We start from the raw sequence: 14,947 nt of genomic DNA on the forward strand, positions 1-14,947 counted from the left end.
ATTACTCTCCCAACTTACTTTTGTTCACAGAATTTTACCAACCTAAAAATACTCCTATACTCTCTGACCTTATTTCTCCTTATTCTAACATAAATTCTTTACGCTCCTCTAATAAACTTCTGGTCAAGTTAAGTAAGTCCAATAACATAGCAGGTGATTCACTTTTCGCCAACACTATAGGTAAATACTGGAATCGCTCACCGCCACTCTAACTTCTATCTCATCACCCTTCCTCTTTAAACAAAAGCTCAAACAACATCTAAAAACACTCTGGCTATGCCCATGCATCAATCCTGACTAATCTCATGATTCTACTAACTACTTTTCTCTAAATCTCCTTCTCTCTCCTGTTTCTACTCTTTGTCCTTGAGTAGTCTTTTCTCTACCTCTCCTTGGTATTTAGCCCTGTTATGAATGTATATACTTCTATGGTTTACACTTACTTTTTAAATAGACTCTTCTTGAATGTTTTTACTAAAGTATAATCTCTCCAATCTTGTACTGTAAAGAAATTTGAGTTAATGTGCTTACTTATTTATATTTTTTATTACTAGAATTTAGAATAAACCTTATTTCTGATGTATTTTACTAACTAATTACTTTCTTTATGTAAAAGACTTTGTTTGTATTAACTTTAACGTGGAGCTTTTCTCCCCGGGCCTCTACTGAAAATGGAAATGTATCCAGTTGGACTAGCCCGGTAAACAAATGTAAAATAAATAAATAAATAAATAAAAATAATGTTCTCCATTACATTCTGTCTTTCTCTCTCTTTCACTTATTTTCTAAGTCCCCACTTGCAGTCATCCCTATAGGCAAAAATTCCTTTCCCAATTCCTTTTTTGGCTAAGTTCTCAAGCGATTTTATACTACTTTGTAAATATAATATTATGTGTACTTTTACTGTTCCCCTTAGGGACCTGCATCCCAGTCATCCTCTCTCCTTAGTGAACTCCACCTTTGTTTCAACCACACTTCATTCCACTTTGATTTGTAGACTTCTGCTTGTGTTATGTATATGACCCTTAACTGTGTAGCTCTATAGTATCCTTTTAAATCAGGTAATCCTAAACCACCTTGTTCTATGGGGGGAAACAATGTACCCCACTTAACTCTTGCTCTCTTCCCCTCCCAAATAAATTCATTTAATTCTTTATTAATTACAATCCACATCTTCTCCACTGGTTATTAAAAATATGTCTGATCTGTATATAACATTAAAGGTACTAGAAACATTTTCACTGATTGTACCTTCCTATTCGTATCCATAATATAAAGCTTCAAGATTCACAATTTTTGTATTATCTTTTGCTTAATCTCTTCCCACATACCATTAGCTGCTATAATATGGTCATTTTAATGCAAACAGCTAAATAATCCATCTTACTTCATTAAAGCAAGGCAGATGTTGTGGTGAATGATTCTTGTCAGGCCCAAGACTGACTACAGAATGCTCTCTCTCACTAAGCAACTTCTCAAATTAATATCTAAAATATTACTGCTGGGATAGCTTGCAGAATGGCATAGTTTCTGGTCATCTGACTTCTAGTTCCCAGGCCAAAACTCCCATTGCTAGAAGCTGGCAGCATTTAGCATCTACCTGTAAAAATATACAGACAAGGGCTTTTCCTCGGATCTTTGGCAGATGCTGGAAGTCATAAATCAATTGTATTTCTTCATGCTTCCAAAAGTAGCAATTAGTTCACTCCAAGGCAATACAGAAAGTGTCCTAGCACAGACTCTGTATCTCTAGCTACATTGAAAACTTGAGAGGTACCCTCTCTGTTGCTTCCTATAGAGTAATTTAATTTCAGATATTTTCTAAAGTTTACTAGATTGAGGTTAACCTCCTGTATCCCAGTTTACACTTTTAAATATATACATTTAAACAGTAACAATAGTGCATGCACATTTCTGTTATCTTCCTGTACGGCGCACTGTGGATACATTTTAAGCATAAGCACTTCACTTTACAAAATACCTTTTCAACACAAACATCTATACAGAGCAGTTTGATATGCATGACATACAGTTCTAATACATTTGTAACACAAGCATCTTATATAAATCATTTCAACATTCACCAATGACATATAATTATTTAGAAAATTCAGCTAGCTGTGCTAGCATAATCTCCTTTCTTCACATATGTCTTCTGCTTCTCTCACACATCTGCTTTTCCACATTTAACTAGCCCAAGAAAATCTGTTTTAATATTTTGCACTAAACTGTGCTAGCAACTTATGTCTACGTTACTATGTTTTGCCATATTCTGTGCAACATGCTGTACCGTTTTGATTATGGCAAAAAGCAGAACTTGACTAATGTGTTTATGAGGGAAAAGATGTCAACTCCCCATGATGTTCTACGGTATCACTTAGTCTTGGAAGGAAATGGGCAGTGCAAAGAAAATGTTGATCTGCAACTAATAGAAGTAATCGTAATGTAGAGCATTAGGAACCAAATTTAAACAAGTAACTGTCGGCCTGGAAGTTTTACTAAATTTCTTAACATGAATGAAACTGAAATATGGAATTTTCATCTCATTCCCAGGAGATGTGCACATCTGGAAAACAGTGCGTGTAAGTAATGTTATGAGGAATGTAGGTGATCATCTGGTGCTTATTATTTATATTTGAGAAAGCCTTTTTGCTGTAAGTGGGCTCAAGTTTACTTTCTAGTGTTTGCTTCAACTTTTATGGTTGTCTAAGGGCAAAAATACTGCTGGAAAACAGAAAAAAACAGCTGATCTTTCATATTCGTTATATCTTAATGAATAATAGCAGCATGGCATTTCCTTCACCTTTTCTCCTTGCTTGTCATATATCTCATATCTGATTAAACAGATATTCATACTGTGGGTTAATGTTTTTTTTGGTTCCATTGCAATTTTCTTTGAACTATTCTGTTATTAAGTTCAGGATTAGGCCTGTTTTCATTATCATCATCATCTCCTTTCAGCTTATCCCAGTTAGGGGTCGCCACAACAGAACAACAGTCCGCAGAACAATTGGCAGTGTAGTTTTACAGCGTCAAGTTGCCAGCCCGGCGCCCAACCTACCACAGAAGGCACACACACACACACACACACACACACACACACACACACACACACACACACACACACACACACTCACACACTCACACACTCACACACACTCACACCTAGGGCCAATTTAGAGTGTCCAATCCACCTATATCATGTCTTTGGGATGTGGGAGGAAACCGAAGCACCCAGAGGAAACCCACCTGACCACAGGGAAGATATGCAGATTCCGCAAAGAAGGCACACCAGCCAAGAATCAAACCAGAGAACCTCTTGCTGTGAGGCAGCAATGCTAACTGCTGTACCACCGCAGCCAGTCTAGGATTAGACCTGTTATGTTTATCTTAATTGTTTATATCTCTATGCAAGTTAGAAGTATTGGGTAACCTCCACCGTTATTTTCTCAATGATTTTTTTGAGCTATGATACATAGTTGGAATTGCCTAGACATAGTAAGGCCTTGCTGATTCTAATTATGATAGCTGTCAAAAAAGCAATAAGTAGAAAATGGAAATCAAAGTCTAAACCAGTTGTGCTAGAAGTAGTGAATGTAGTAACAGAGATAAAACAACTGGAAATCGGATCTTTAGAAAAGAGTAGGAGCAAATTTCATAGAAAAAGTGGGAATTATGGGAACAATGCATGCAGAATAATGTTTTGGCACAGGAATGAGGTTTTAAAGAATGGATATTTGAATGAGCCATATAATATGTGACTGGCAATGACTAGATAGATTATAAGTGACGTATAATGTTTGCAACTAAAAATATATCAAATGGTTTATTTTCATTTACATAACTGTATGATTGCCTATGTCAGAAGTGATAACTTAATAAAAATGATGCTTGTTTAAAAAAAATAACAATACCTACAGGTAAACAAAACTCCACAAGAACATAATTGTGTCATAGGAAAGGGGAAAAAGTGCTATCTAGATGCATTATTCACTGTAATTGGAATTATAAGGCAGCTTGCACATCTACATTGTATGGGTACCACTGCAAATTGGACATGTCACTTGCAGAATCTAAATATATAGTTTTTTGAAAAAATGTATTCTATACATTTTCTTGTGGCTCATATGATTTTTGAATAAACTTTTACTTGCCTCTTTTACATTGCTAGTTTAATTACCTTTGAACAGGTTTTACTTATGAAAACAAAACAACCAAGCAAGTAAATCACTAAGTCCATAGACCTTTGGGAAGACCCTAAGCTATCCTTCAGTTCACATGCAAAAATAAATGCAAATTCCAGACATTCATTAAAAAATGCTGTTTGTCAGTAAACTTACAAAACCTTTTACAAATTATAAACAAGAGTCTATATTAAAAACTAAATCTTACCACCCTGTCTCTGAAGATACAGTCCCCACCCCGTTACACAGTTTATGAACAAGCTGCCTTTTCATTGCAAATATTATAAGGGTGCACAATATTTGTTTTACATGTTACAGGTTAAAATACAAAGAGCATTGAAAAGTACAACACCATGGCTCTCTGAATCCTACCCCACCCCACCCCCCATGTACGATTTGTGACCTAGCCTATTGCATTGCAACTGTATTAAAGTCTGTCCCTTGCTGTAATTTTACTTGTAGCTACTTTTGGAAGTTTTTTTTTAAATGCCTGGGGCTATAGTTTGCCTTTAGCCAAGATATGTACCCTCATGGCGTTCACTTCCCTGCTGAGTGTCTGTTTCCACTTGATCATAGAGCCTGTGGCAATATTACTTGCATGTCCTTAACTGACTTTGCTTATTCAACTGTAAAAATCAAAAACAATCACATCTCTGTGTAAACCTTTTACTGCATTAAATTTGGCAGTGGTACTTGTATCTTTAAGTCTATAACACTGGTTGTCTGTTTGAAATGTATTCCTTACCACCTGCTTTGTTACTTGTAGTCAGAATCTACTTTGCATGTGCACACAGATTGACTCCCACTGACCAGTAGGTATGGCATTTGTTTATCCAGCACCTGCAAATGCAGCAGTATAATGTACTTGTTAATGACAGTAAGTACTCACCAAACATTGCAGTCTGTTGCCCATTTATCCCATCTCCATAGCACATTGTGTTACATTGTTAGCTGCCTTACTGTACCCTCTTACTTAGTAATTAGGGAAAAGGCACACAGCAGGAATCACCAGAATGCAGGGCAAGTAAAGCACTGCACATTGTCATTATTATTGTTACTATTGTATTGTTTTTACTGAATGTTTTGTGTACCATATATTCTTCAATCTGTGATGGAAGTCCAAGGCTTATGATAGTGACGTGTTGTATAATGTGTTATTATTTGATTAGGTGGTGCTGCCTTACATGAAGGTGGATAAATTACTATGTTAAAGCATGTTATGATACAATTACTGTTTATATCATCACTGTATTTCATCTACAGATTTTGCAGTAAGATGATCTACCTCTGTTTTATGCACACCAAATGCTTTTGCTGTAGTGCGTATTTTGCTCTCCTTTAAAAAGTGTTTATAATTTTGAGAACACTGGTGGCTGTACATAAATCCATACTGCTTTGCTGACTGTCACTGTTAAATTGTTTTAGAGATCATAATGATGAGAGTGCATTTTTTAAGTTGAGCTGCTTAGTAAAGCTTTTATAACAAGAAAGTGAAGTGCAGTACTTATTATCTCAGTGGTAGTTACAGATGTCAGTAATTATAAAATACCTTCCGGTGTACATTTTTTACATTATACCAAACAACCAGCTTTATCTAACAGAGTTACCTCAGTTAGTGTTATCCAGTGCAGCATTTTTAGGAATTTTTACTAGTTAGCTTCTTTTCAATCATACAAGGTACATTAAAAAACTCACCACTATGACTATCTGAATTATTTTCCATTGCTCAGTTTGTAAACAATTTTCAGTTTTCAATGCATATGTTTTAAAGTATATGCCTATTGTTGTAATTCTGTTTGTGGCTACTTTAGAAAGTTTGTTTTGAACCAAGCACTCTATCCTCATGATATCCACTTCCTGCCATATGTCTGTTATCATTAGTTTATACCCTAATAGGTTACTAGGAAATAGACCATCGAAAGGTTTATAAGCCTAGCCACTGCATTCCCACTGGTTTCCCAAACTAGTTACTCCCTCATCCATAAGGGGCATGTTGGTTAGGCTGGGGATAAATTTGCAGTTTACTGTCCATTTGTCTAAACTAGGTTTGAAGGAATTACTGTTGCTTGCATGGAGCCAACATCAGCAATTCTTGGAATATCGAGACAGAAGTGCTGAAACTCCCATCACCAAAGGTCCCTAGTGCTCTGGACAGGGAAACGAGCACTACCATGGGTCCTGCAGGGGGAGGAGGCCAGTGGTTCACTATGTTGGACTTTTGGGGATGCAAGTTCGATCCTTCCATCTCAGTGTTCCAGGAATTGATCTTGCTGGCTTCACGCAACTGATAGCAATCCAGTTTGAAGACAGTGAAGGATGCAGGATTTTGTTCACATAGCCTATGGCAGTATCATGTGCCAGTCTTTCACTGACTTAGCGTATTTAAATGTATAAGGCAAGAGCAGTTAAACATATATCTTGGTAAATGTTGACCTGTTTTAAATTTAGCAGTGGTACTTGTATTTCAGAATTTATAATACTGGCTGAATGCTTAAAATTGATTCCTTACTGGCTGCCATGTTGCTTGTTTAAATTTACTTTGCATGTGCAGTCGTACTGAATTCCTCTGAGAGGGAGGTGTAGCCTTCTTCATTCTCCTCCACTAACCCCTCCCTTTATTATGCTTGTATTCTATCCAAACCCCTTTTAACTAATAAAAATCCTCTCATGTATAACTACAGCTCTCCTTTTCTAAAAATACATACATCGTCAGTGTTGCAATTTCAAAAGCACAGAAAGTGCTTAAAAGAACTGTAAATACTTCCCAGTAGTTACCAAAACTAATCACTTAAAGCTACATCATATACTCCCCTACCTAATGTTAACATTAGATTTTTATAGTTTACATTCCAAAAGTCAGCACATACAAAAATGAACAGAGCTAGTTAACTTGGGAGCTAATACGTCTGATGCACTGCATACAAAAACAAATAAAGCAGTTACGCAATGAGACAAAATATAATAGCGCTGGGTGTTCCAAGATGGTGGCAGCAATTTCAGCAGACAAAAATAGACCTCTTGGCAGTGAACAGTTTAAATTAGCAAAAGCCTGCAAACCATTACAAATTATTGACAGAAATTGTTAACAGAAGAGTCTGTGATGTCCAGAAGATTGACACGGAGAAGACAATGTGAAGTAAAATGGAGAGAAACTGTGAAAACTTAGAAGGAAACTGAAAACAGTGTCGTGAAGAGCTGGGAAAAGTCAATGATAATGGCAGCAGAATGAAAAAAAGTCTTCAGTCACTTAAGAAAGAAAGATTGACTAAATGCATTCTAGGATTGGTCCCTGCTGAAATATATAGCAACAAATAACAAAAGATTTCAGGAAGTAGATGTTTTAACCAGGCATTAAGATGAGATAGTATATATGCAAACTGCTGAAACAGGAATAAAAGAAAACATGATGGAACATCAATTAAAATATGAACAAATGGTACAGAAACTGACTGAACTCAAGGATAGGTCACACAGAGATAACTTGAGGCTTGTAGCAGTGCCAGAACAAACCGAATAGAAGGATTTTAGAGCCTTTATAAGAAAATGCCTCAGCACACGGAATGGACTGGACTTTCTGTTGATGATATTAAAATAGAGACAATACGCAGAGTATTTCCACTGTTAGACTAAGAAGTTTGCTAAGATGTGTACTGATTAAACTGCAGACATATCAGCTAAAGGAGAAAATTATTTTTATTTTGTGGAGGAAGGAAACAATCTTAAATGTTGGCAACACAAAGGGTTTACATGAGCAATGACTCTTCTTTGCTAACACACACAGAAACATTTTTCTTCCTTGCACAAGACTCTGCAGAGAAATAAAGCTTCATTTTAAGTTCATATTTTCTGCTTTTACTTTGAGTTATTTATCCATCTGGATTGGAAACATGCGCAGACCATCAACAAGCATACGATAAACTAGGAAAGAGAAAACAGGTGGCTGCAGGAGAAGGTGGTGAGGATGCAAGCAAGTAGTCAGCAAGTGCAGAAATGCTGTTTTCCAAAAGAAGACGATGGATAAAACAAAGAGATTAAGAACTTTTCAAAAGAAAAATGGAAGACCGTTTAAAATACATTGGGAGCATTGAATGAGGAAATTATTTAAAATGGGTAAATGTTTATATGGCAAAGGATGCTGTAGTCTTACAATGAGAATTGCATTCTGACTGACACCTTAAAACCTTAACACTCACTGAAATCAGTAAGTACCACACAGAAAATAACTATTTGATTAAGGTAAAAGTAATAATATTAAGTACATCCATTATTCAAGGAAATGTTACATTTAAAGGAGGACTGTCCAAGTTTTATAAAGTTATAATTAAAAGCAGAAATCTTGGTAATAAATTTTAGAAAGTTATTGAATCAATAGAAGCAAAAGATTTGATAAAAGAAATACATTTTTCATATTAGAATCTGTTTATCATCTACAAGCTTCAGTTGGAAAGTGTTCACATGAAAGTCTATTCATAGATGTTTTGTTGCACCTTTTAAGAATGTAAAAAATTGTCAAATTAAAAAACTCTAAATGTTGGAGATATAAAACAGTTAAAGCTGACTGGAAACATATTTTTATAGACTGAAAAAAATGATAAATATTGGAAAGACATACTATTTTAAGGCAATATAGACTGATAAATATGATCTCAATAGAGCAATGATTTTAGTAAATACTCTAATTCTATCTATTATAAACAGCAATCAGTATTGCATGTGGTCGGGTCTTCTAGCAGCTGCTAGAAAAGGAATCACTAGAAAATGGAAATCTGATTCAATTCCTTTATTTAAAGATTTTTTTATATTCAGACACTATTTTATGTAACAATAAGAAAAGTAGGGAACATAAGATCTGAAAATGGTACTGTAAAACCTTCTTGTTGGGATAAATTAGAGATGTTAATAAATAAATGCAATGAAAACCAATTGTAAAGATTTGTTTTTAAATGTACTGAAAAGTATGCTGGTATCATATATGACAAATTTAAGTCTTCTTTCTCGTTTTGTATGTATATATTATAAATATGTTAAAACTAATAAAATTATTTAATTATAAAAAAGTTTACTTAAAACTAAAAGTTTATATTTAAATGGGGACGCAATACTGCATGCTACATGATAAAAATCATTGTTTTCAAGTTGCAACTTGTTTGTTGCTTTTGCTTCTAATAAGGGTATTTTTACAGGGTGGAGGGAAAGGTGAGTAAGTAAATGACTGATAAATGAAAAAGGAAATTAATACGTTAGTAATGGAAACCAATAGCAATGTTGCATAAAATTAGTTCTGGTAATGCATGTGCTAGAACTAGGAGTGCATGCATAACTAATGAGATAAGTAAAAAAAAACGCAACACCTTGTTTGTTGTTTTAAAAAAAAAAAACCGAGGCAAGTTTATTAGTGCAAAAAGTCGTTTGTTTCACCACAAGCCCCTTGTGGCTTAAATTATTAATAATTATTAATAACAACTGTATTGTCTCTGATGAAGCCACAAGGGGCTTGTGGTGCTTGCACTTTTTTTAAATAAACTAAACTGTCAGTTTTTTTTTACTGTTGAACAACAAGGTTGTGGTGTTTTTTTATTTTTTTACCAGTTTGTTTTTTGTTTGGCACTTGTTAATGAGATAAGTAGGTTGGTTGAAAAGAGACAAACTAGCAAGATTCACAAAATACTGCACTGGAAATCTGACTGAGGGAAATTTGTCAGATGAAACTGGTAGTTTGGTGTAATACAAAACATGTGCATTGGAAGGTATTTTAGAATAATTGAGATCTGTAACTACCACTGTCAGAATAACTATTACATTTCACTTATTTATTATATTTGTTCCAACTGACACATCTCTAGTGCTCTTGGAAGGTAATTTACCTTTCTTGATAATCTCAACTGGTTTGCAAGACGGTGGAGTAACTGTGTCTGGATAATAAAGTTTGACCTTCTAAAAACAGTCACATCATCTGAAATATTTACTGGCTATATAGCAACATAAGGATAGAAGGACACCTTTAGAAAAAATACTGCAGTCAAGAATTAAATAGATCGGTGATGTTATAAACATTGGCGCAAGTCTTAAACTGCTGTTTGTAGAGAATTAGCTATAGGGCTTTGCAACTTATTTCTTGGAGAGAGAGAGTTTTTTGTGTTTAAAAAGAGGTCAGGTTCATTTGAGACAGTGCTACAGAAATGTATATATAGATGCACACACAGAGATATAAAGACTATGAAGGACCAGTTTATAACAGATATGTAAAATATAAATTAAGTAGAATAAAATATACATAGGAATTCATTAAAGGTTGTCTCATACTAAAAAGGGCTTGTTCCCACAATGTGGTAATTTGTGTTTCAGAGACATGTTAGCAACAAAGAGATAAAACCTCATTATGAGCTAATTTACATGTCACTGAATTGCAGTTACTACTGCAACATGCTGATCTGCACGTCACAGTAGTAGCCTGCTGCTTATGTAGGCCTTTCAGTCACTCTCCACACAGGTACACATTCACACAAGCACACACACACACACACACACACACACACACACACATACACACACACACACACCAATGTTTCCTATACCTATCCCATTGACTTGTCTTCCCTTCATTGTGTCCCCGCCCCCAGTCACCATACAGTTGTAGTTGCCATGGTAGCTAGTATGTAACCCAACACCTTAGCACCATAGTAGCTTATGTGCCTTTATGGCATGTGTAGATTCCCTGGTGTTTAGAGTTTCACCCACTTCACAATTCCTATAGTGATGTCCATGACATTAAGGTGCTTAGGTTGAATGTATCCCTAGTGTCTTGTGATTCCACCCACCCCTGATTCCTGGACTAATGTTAGGGCCATTATGACACTTACATTTAGAGTAATCCCTGATGTCTAGATTATCACCCACCCCACAATCTCCATACTGATGCCAGTGCCATTAAGACACTTAAGTTGGCTGTATACTGGTATCTAGTGGCTCTCTACACACGTTAACCCCTTTACCATGGTGGTGATAGGTAGGTGAACATGGCAGTACCACAACATGGTGTGTACACCTCAGAATGTAGATGCCTTTCTGGAGGAGGCTCCATAACAGAGAGCACATGGCTAATTAACATATGCCTGAGTAGCATTTAGCATGTCCGCAGGGTCAACCCTAAATGGCGCTGCACATTTTTGTTCTAGAGCACCACGCAGCACTGTGTTAGGGTGGGTGCTGAATTCCAAAAAGGCCCAGTGACACGTACACAGGTGTACAACAGTAATGTTCAAGTAATAAAGTTACATGAAACGTGTTCCACTCCAGTAAATAAATGAACAAAATAACACACACAGAGTCATAAAAAACATAAATCTTTTGTAAAGGAAAGTGGTGAGAAGAGTTTCTTTGCTAGAAAAGTCTAGAAGATTTAGGATCTTTCCCTGGAAGTGTTTACATAGATATTTTTATACCCCAAGTAGACTCCAAACAATTTTTCCTCAAGTGGGTAACAAATGTTGGAGTTGTGATGGGCAAGAAAGAGATGGCTAGGACCATATTTTTTGGGAGTTTAATGAGCTGGCAGACTTTAGGAATTCCCTGCAGACCGCTCTGTCAGAGATGCTGAGTGAGCAGATTGGATTGACTGGGGGGCATGACTTTTTTTGAGTTCTGATACAGAATCGGAATTCCTTAGACACAGTAAAGCTTTGCTGAGTCTAATTATGGGGGCTGCCAAAAAAGCAATTACTGGAAAATGGAAATCAAAGTCTAGGTCAACTTTTCTAGAAGTAGTAAATATAATAACAGAGATAAAACAACTGGAATTGGGCTTATTGAGCAAACTACATAGAAAAAAATTGGAATTGTGGGAGCAATATATGCAGAGAAGGAATGAGGTTTAAGAGGCAGGATTTGAGTGAGGCATTTAACAACTACATGCCAAAATTATATCTCAGATTTAAGTTCAGCATTGAAACATTGCTCCAAATTATTTTCTATGTCATTCCCTAAATTTTGGAACTCACTGACCCCTAAATTTGAAATGCAGATTACCAACACAGATTAAAAGATGCTTTATAGTCTCACCTTTATAATTACCCAAATGTACCTGTAGCTTTCTCTTACCACAAGTGGTATTCCAACCTACTAGGTAATCAGCCTGTAATTATGTCCATGTTTGCACTTTGTAAGACCTACTGTTTTTATATACCACTTAAACCAGCAGTTCTCAGATCTGCACTTAACAGGTACTGCTGATTATTTCCAACATTCTTATAAAACAAGACTCCCCTGCTCTGGACTTAGCAGGTATTATAGGTTAATAAATTCATATGTTCTTAACTAGGCTATTGATCTGTGAGGATCTCACAATGCATAGACTTACACTGTAGTCAGCCTTTTATTTTGCATAAGAATAATGGAGAGATGAGCAGAACAATATTTTGAGATATTTATGTTTTCCCTATCCATGAGAGACATAGCAGGCATTGCTGATGGTTTCCTATAGTCCTGTAATCATTAACGTCAGATGTCCTGCTTGCATCTTACTTGCTCTCTATACTGTATACTCAGTGAATGCACATCAATTTAAATGGTGTCATTAGCCATATAATACTAGTTCGACTATTCTCATTCAGCCTGTAATCTCTCCACACCCAAATCTTGCTAATTATTACCTGGTATACTTGCCCCATGGATTTGACTGATATACTTATGATGTCTGACATCATGTGATTCTACCTAAATATTGTTACTGGTCTGTTTTTAGTAAGAACAGGTATTAGCTACAAATGGACCCCTTCAATCCAGTCTATCTACCTGAAAAGGATTAGGTCCGGTGAAAGTTGTCTTTGTGTACCCAGAAATTCAGGATGGACACCATGAGCAGCTGATGGTCATCTGATTTTAGGGAGGGAGCAATATATAATTTATTCAATGAGGGGTCAATATTTTCAACAATCTGGTAAATATTATATTCATACCCAAAATAAAAAAAGGTAAATAATACATTACCACTTCAAAAGTGTTTTGAGTCTAGTTTCCCTGTGGTACAGTCTCTTGGATGCATCATGTTCACAGCACAGGGAAAAACAATGAAAATGAGCCAAGTGCACTGTCACCTTTATCTCATGCTGTACAGCGACAGCTTTAAACCAGTTTGTGCTTATTCAGGTAAACCAGAGGGCTTTCATAAGAGTTGCTTTATATTATGAACTGATTCAAGTTCACTGAAGTGATTACCTCTGCTACCCATGAATTCAACTAGTCTCTGAACTTGGTGTTTCAGCTGGGCATGGTGACAAGTGGCTTTACAGTAGGATCTGTCACTTAGATCACTCGATATTTCATTTCTTGGTTGACCAGCCCCACTCGATTTCTGGGTGGTATTCATTACGTACAGTGCAGGAGCATTGGCCCATTCACCCCTAAGCATCCTTATACATTTCCATGGTAGTTTTTAGCCTTTACAGTTTGTGTATAAACATCAGACCTACTTTTTGATTTCCTTACATGCATGAAATGTAAAGTATGGAATTAAGGTACAAAAATGGAGGAGCAGAGCATCCACCAAGGAGCTAGCTACTGACAGGATTGGCTCAGTTAATCAGCAGACCTGCCTCTATAAGCATGTTAATATGCTCAGTCTCAGCTAATGAGTGACTGAATCTTTTTCTCAGTTCAAAAATGCAGACTCATTAACTGAATGTGGTTAAACCCAGCAGAAACATGCAGTATGATTCAAGCCAGCTTGTGGATTCAAGACAGTTAGAGCTAGGTACAGCACAGTATTATACATTTTTGAAAGCTGAATCCTTTGCACTATTTGGGTATCCAGCTGTGAATTTAAAAATGTGTATGATCTAAGATGCATTTGTAATGGAAATCTATTATATTGCCAGCCCACATCAGTCTTCATTCCGTGTCATGAAGTGGTTTATGCTTGGGAGTTTCCACTGGTGATTTTTACAAACAGTTCTGATTTTTATGGGAGCAGCCTAAGACAGCTGGCTGTGCAGGTATTGTCTGGCTGCCACCCAGGAAGCAGTGTAAGTAACCCCAATTGCTTGAAGACAGTGGAATTAATTTGGAAATGCTGTTAGTAATTGTTACAGATAAATGATGTAGTGATAATCAATACTACATACAATCATGGTGCCAACCTGTTTTAATCACTTCATTTAAGAAATACTCATTAGCATTTAAATCTACTATTTTCCACATATACACAGTATTTCTGTTTGTTCCAGTTTAACTCTTATCTTATAAAACTGGTCAGATCATCACATCGTCTACAAATATAACCTGAAATATTGCTGCTGTCTTTGACCTTTGATTGGAGGGGTTGACCAAATCTCAGTGGCCTAGTGACCTTGTCTCCTGGTCAGCATGTTATGGAGTATTGTACCTAAGAGTAGAACAGATGGATCATCAGAGAAAAGGCAAGTATGTATCATAGTTGGAGGAACTAAAAAAAGTCTCTTATATCATCTCCAGACAGGGATTGTTCATGGACCTTAGAACTATGATTGCATCATAAAACCCACACTTAGGAGAAAAGATGACTACAATTTCTACTGCCAGGAAGTATACATTTTCCCCTGGACTACTTTTCCGGGTATTGGTGCAGCATAGCATTGTCGCCTCACAGCAAGAGGTTCTCTGGTTCAATTCTCAGCTGGGGTGACTTCTGTGTGGAGTCTGCATGTCCTCCTTGCATTTGTGTGGGTTTCCTCCAGGTGCTCTAGTTTCCTCCCATGATACAAAGACATGCACCTGGAGCGTTTCTCCCC

At 36.3% G+C, this 14,947-nt stretch overlaps 1 protein-coding gene across 1 annotated transcript in view; it reads left to right on the top strand.

The window, feature by feature from the left end:
- SNTB1 (syntrophin beta 1) overlaps positions 1-14,947 on the top strand; it is a 1,146,703-nt gene that overhangs the window by 654,270 nt on the left and 477,486 nt on the right. The window contains exons 7-9 of the mRNA XM_044066911.1: positions 7,261-7,286; positions 7,368-7,426; positions 8,121-8,136. Coding sequence (XP_043922846.1) covers positions 7,261-7,286; positions 7,368-7,426; positions 8,121-8,136 — 101 coding nt within the window. The remainder of the gene's footprint in view (positions 1-7,260; positions 7,287-7,367; positions 7,427-8,120; positions 8,137-14,947) is intronic.

Source organism: Protopterus annectens, chromosome 3.part1 (assembly GCF_019279795.1).
Source record: "Protopterus annectens isolate FY-2018-M chromosome 3.part1, PAN1.0, whole genome shotgun sequence".
NCBI classification, from domain to species: Eukaryota; Metazoa; Chordata; order Ceratodontiformes; family Protopteridae; genus Protopterus; species Protopterus annectens.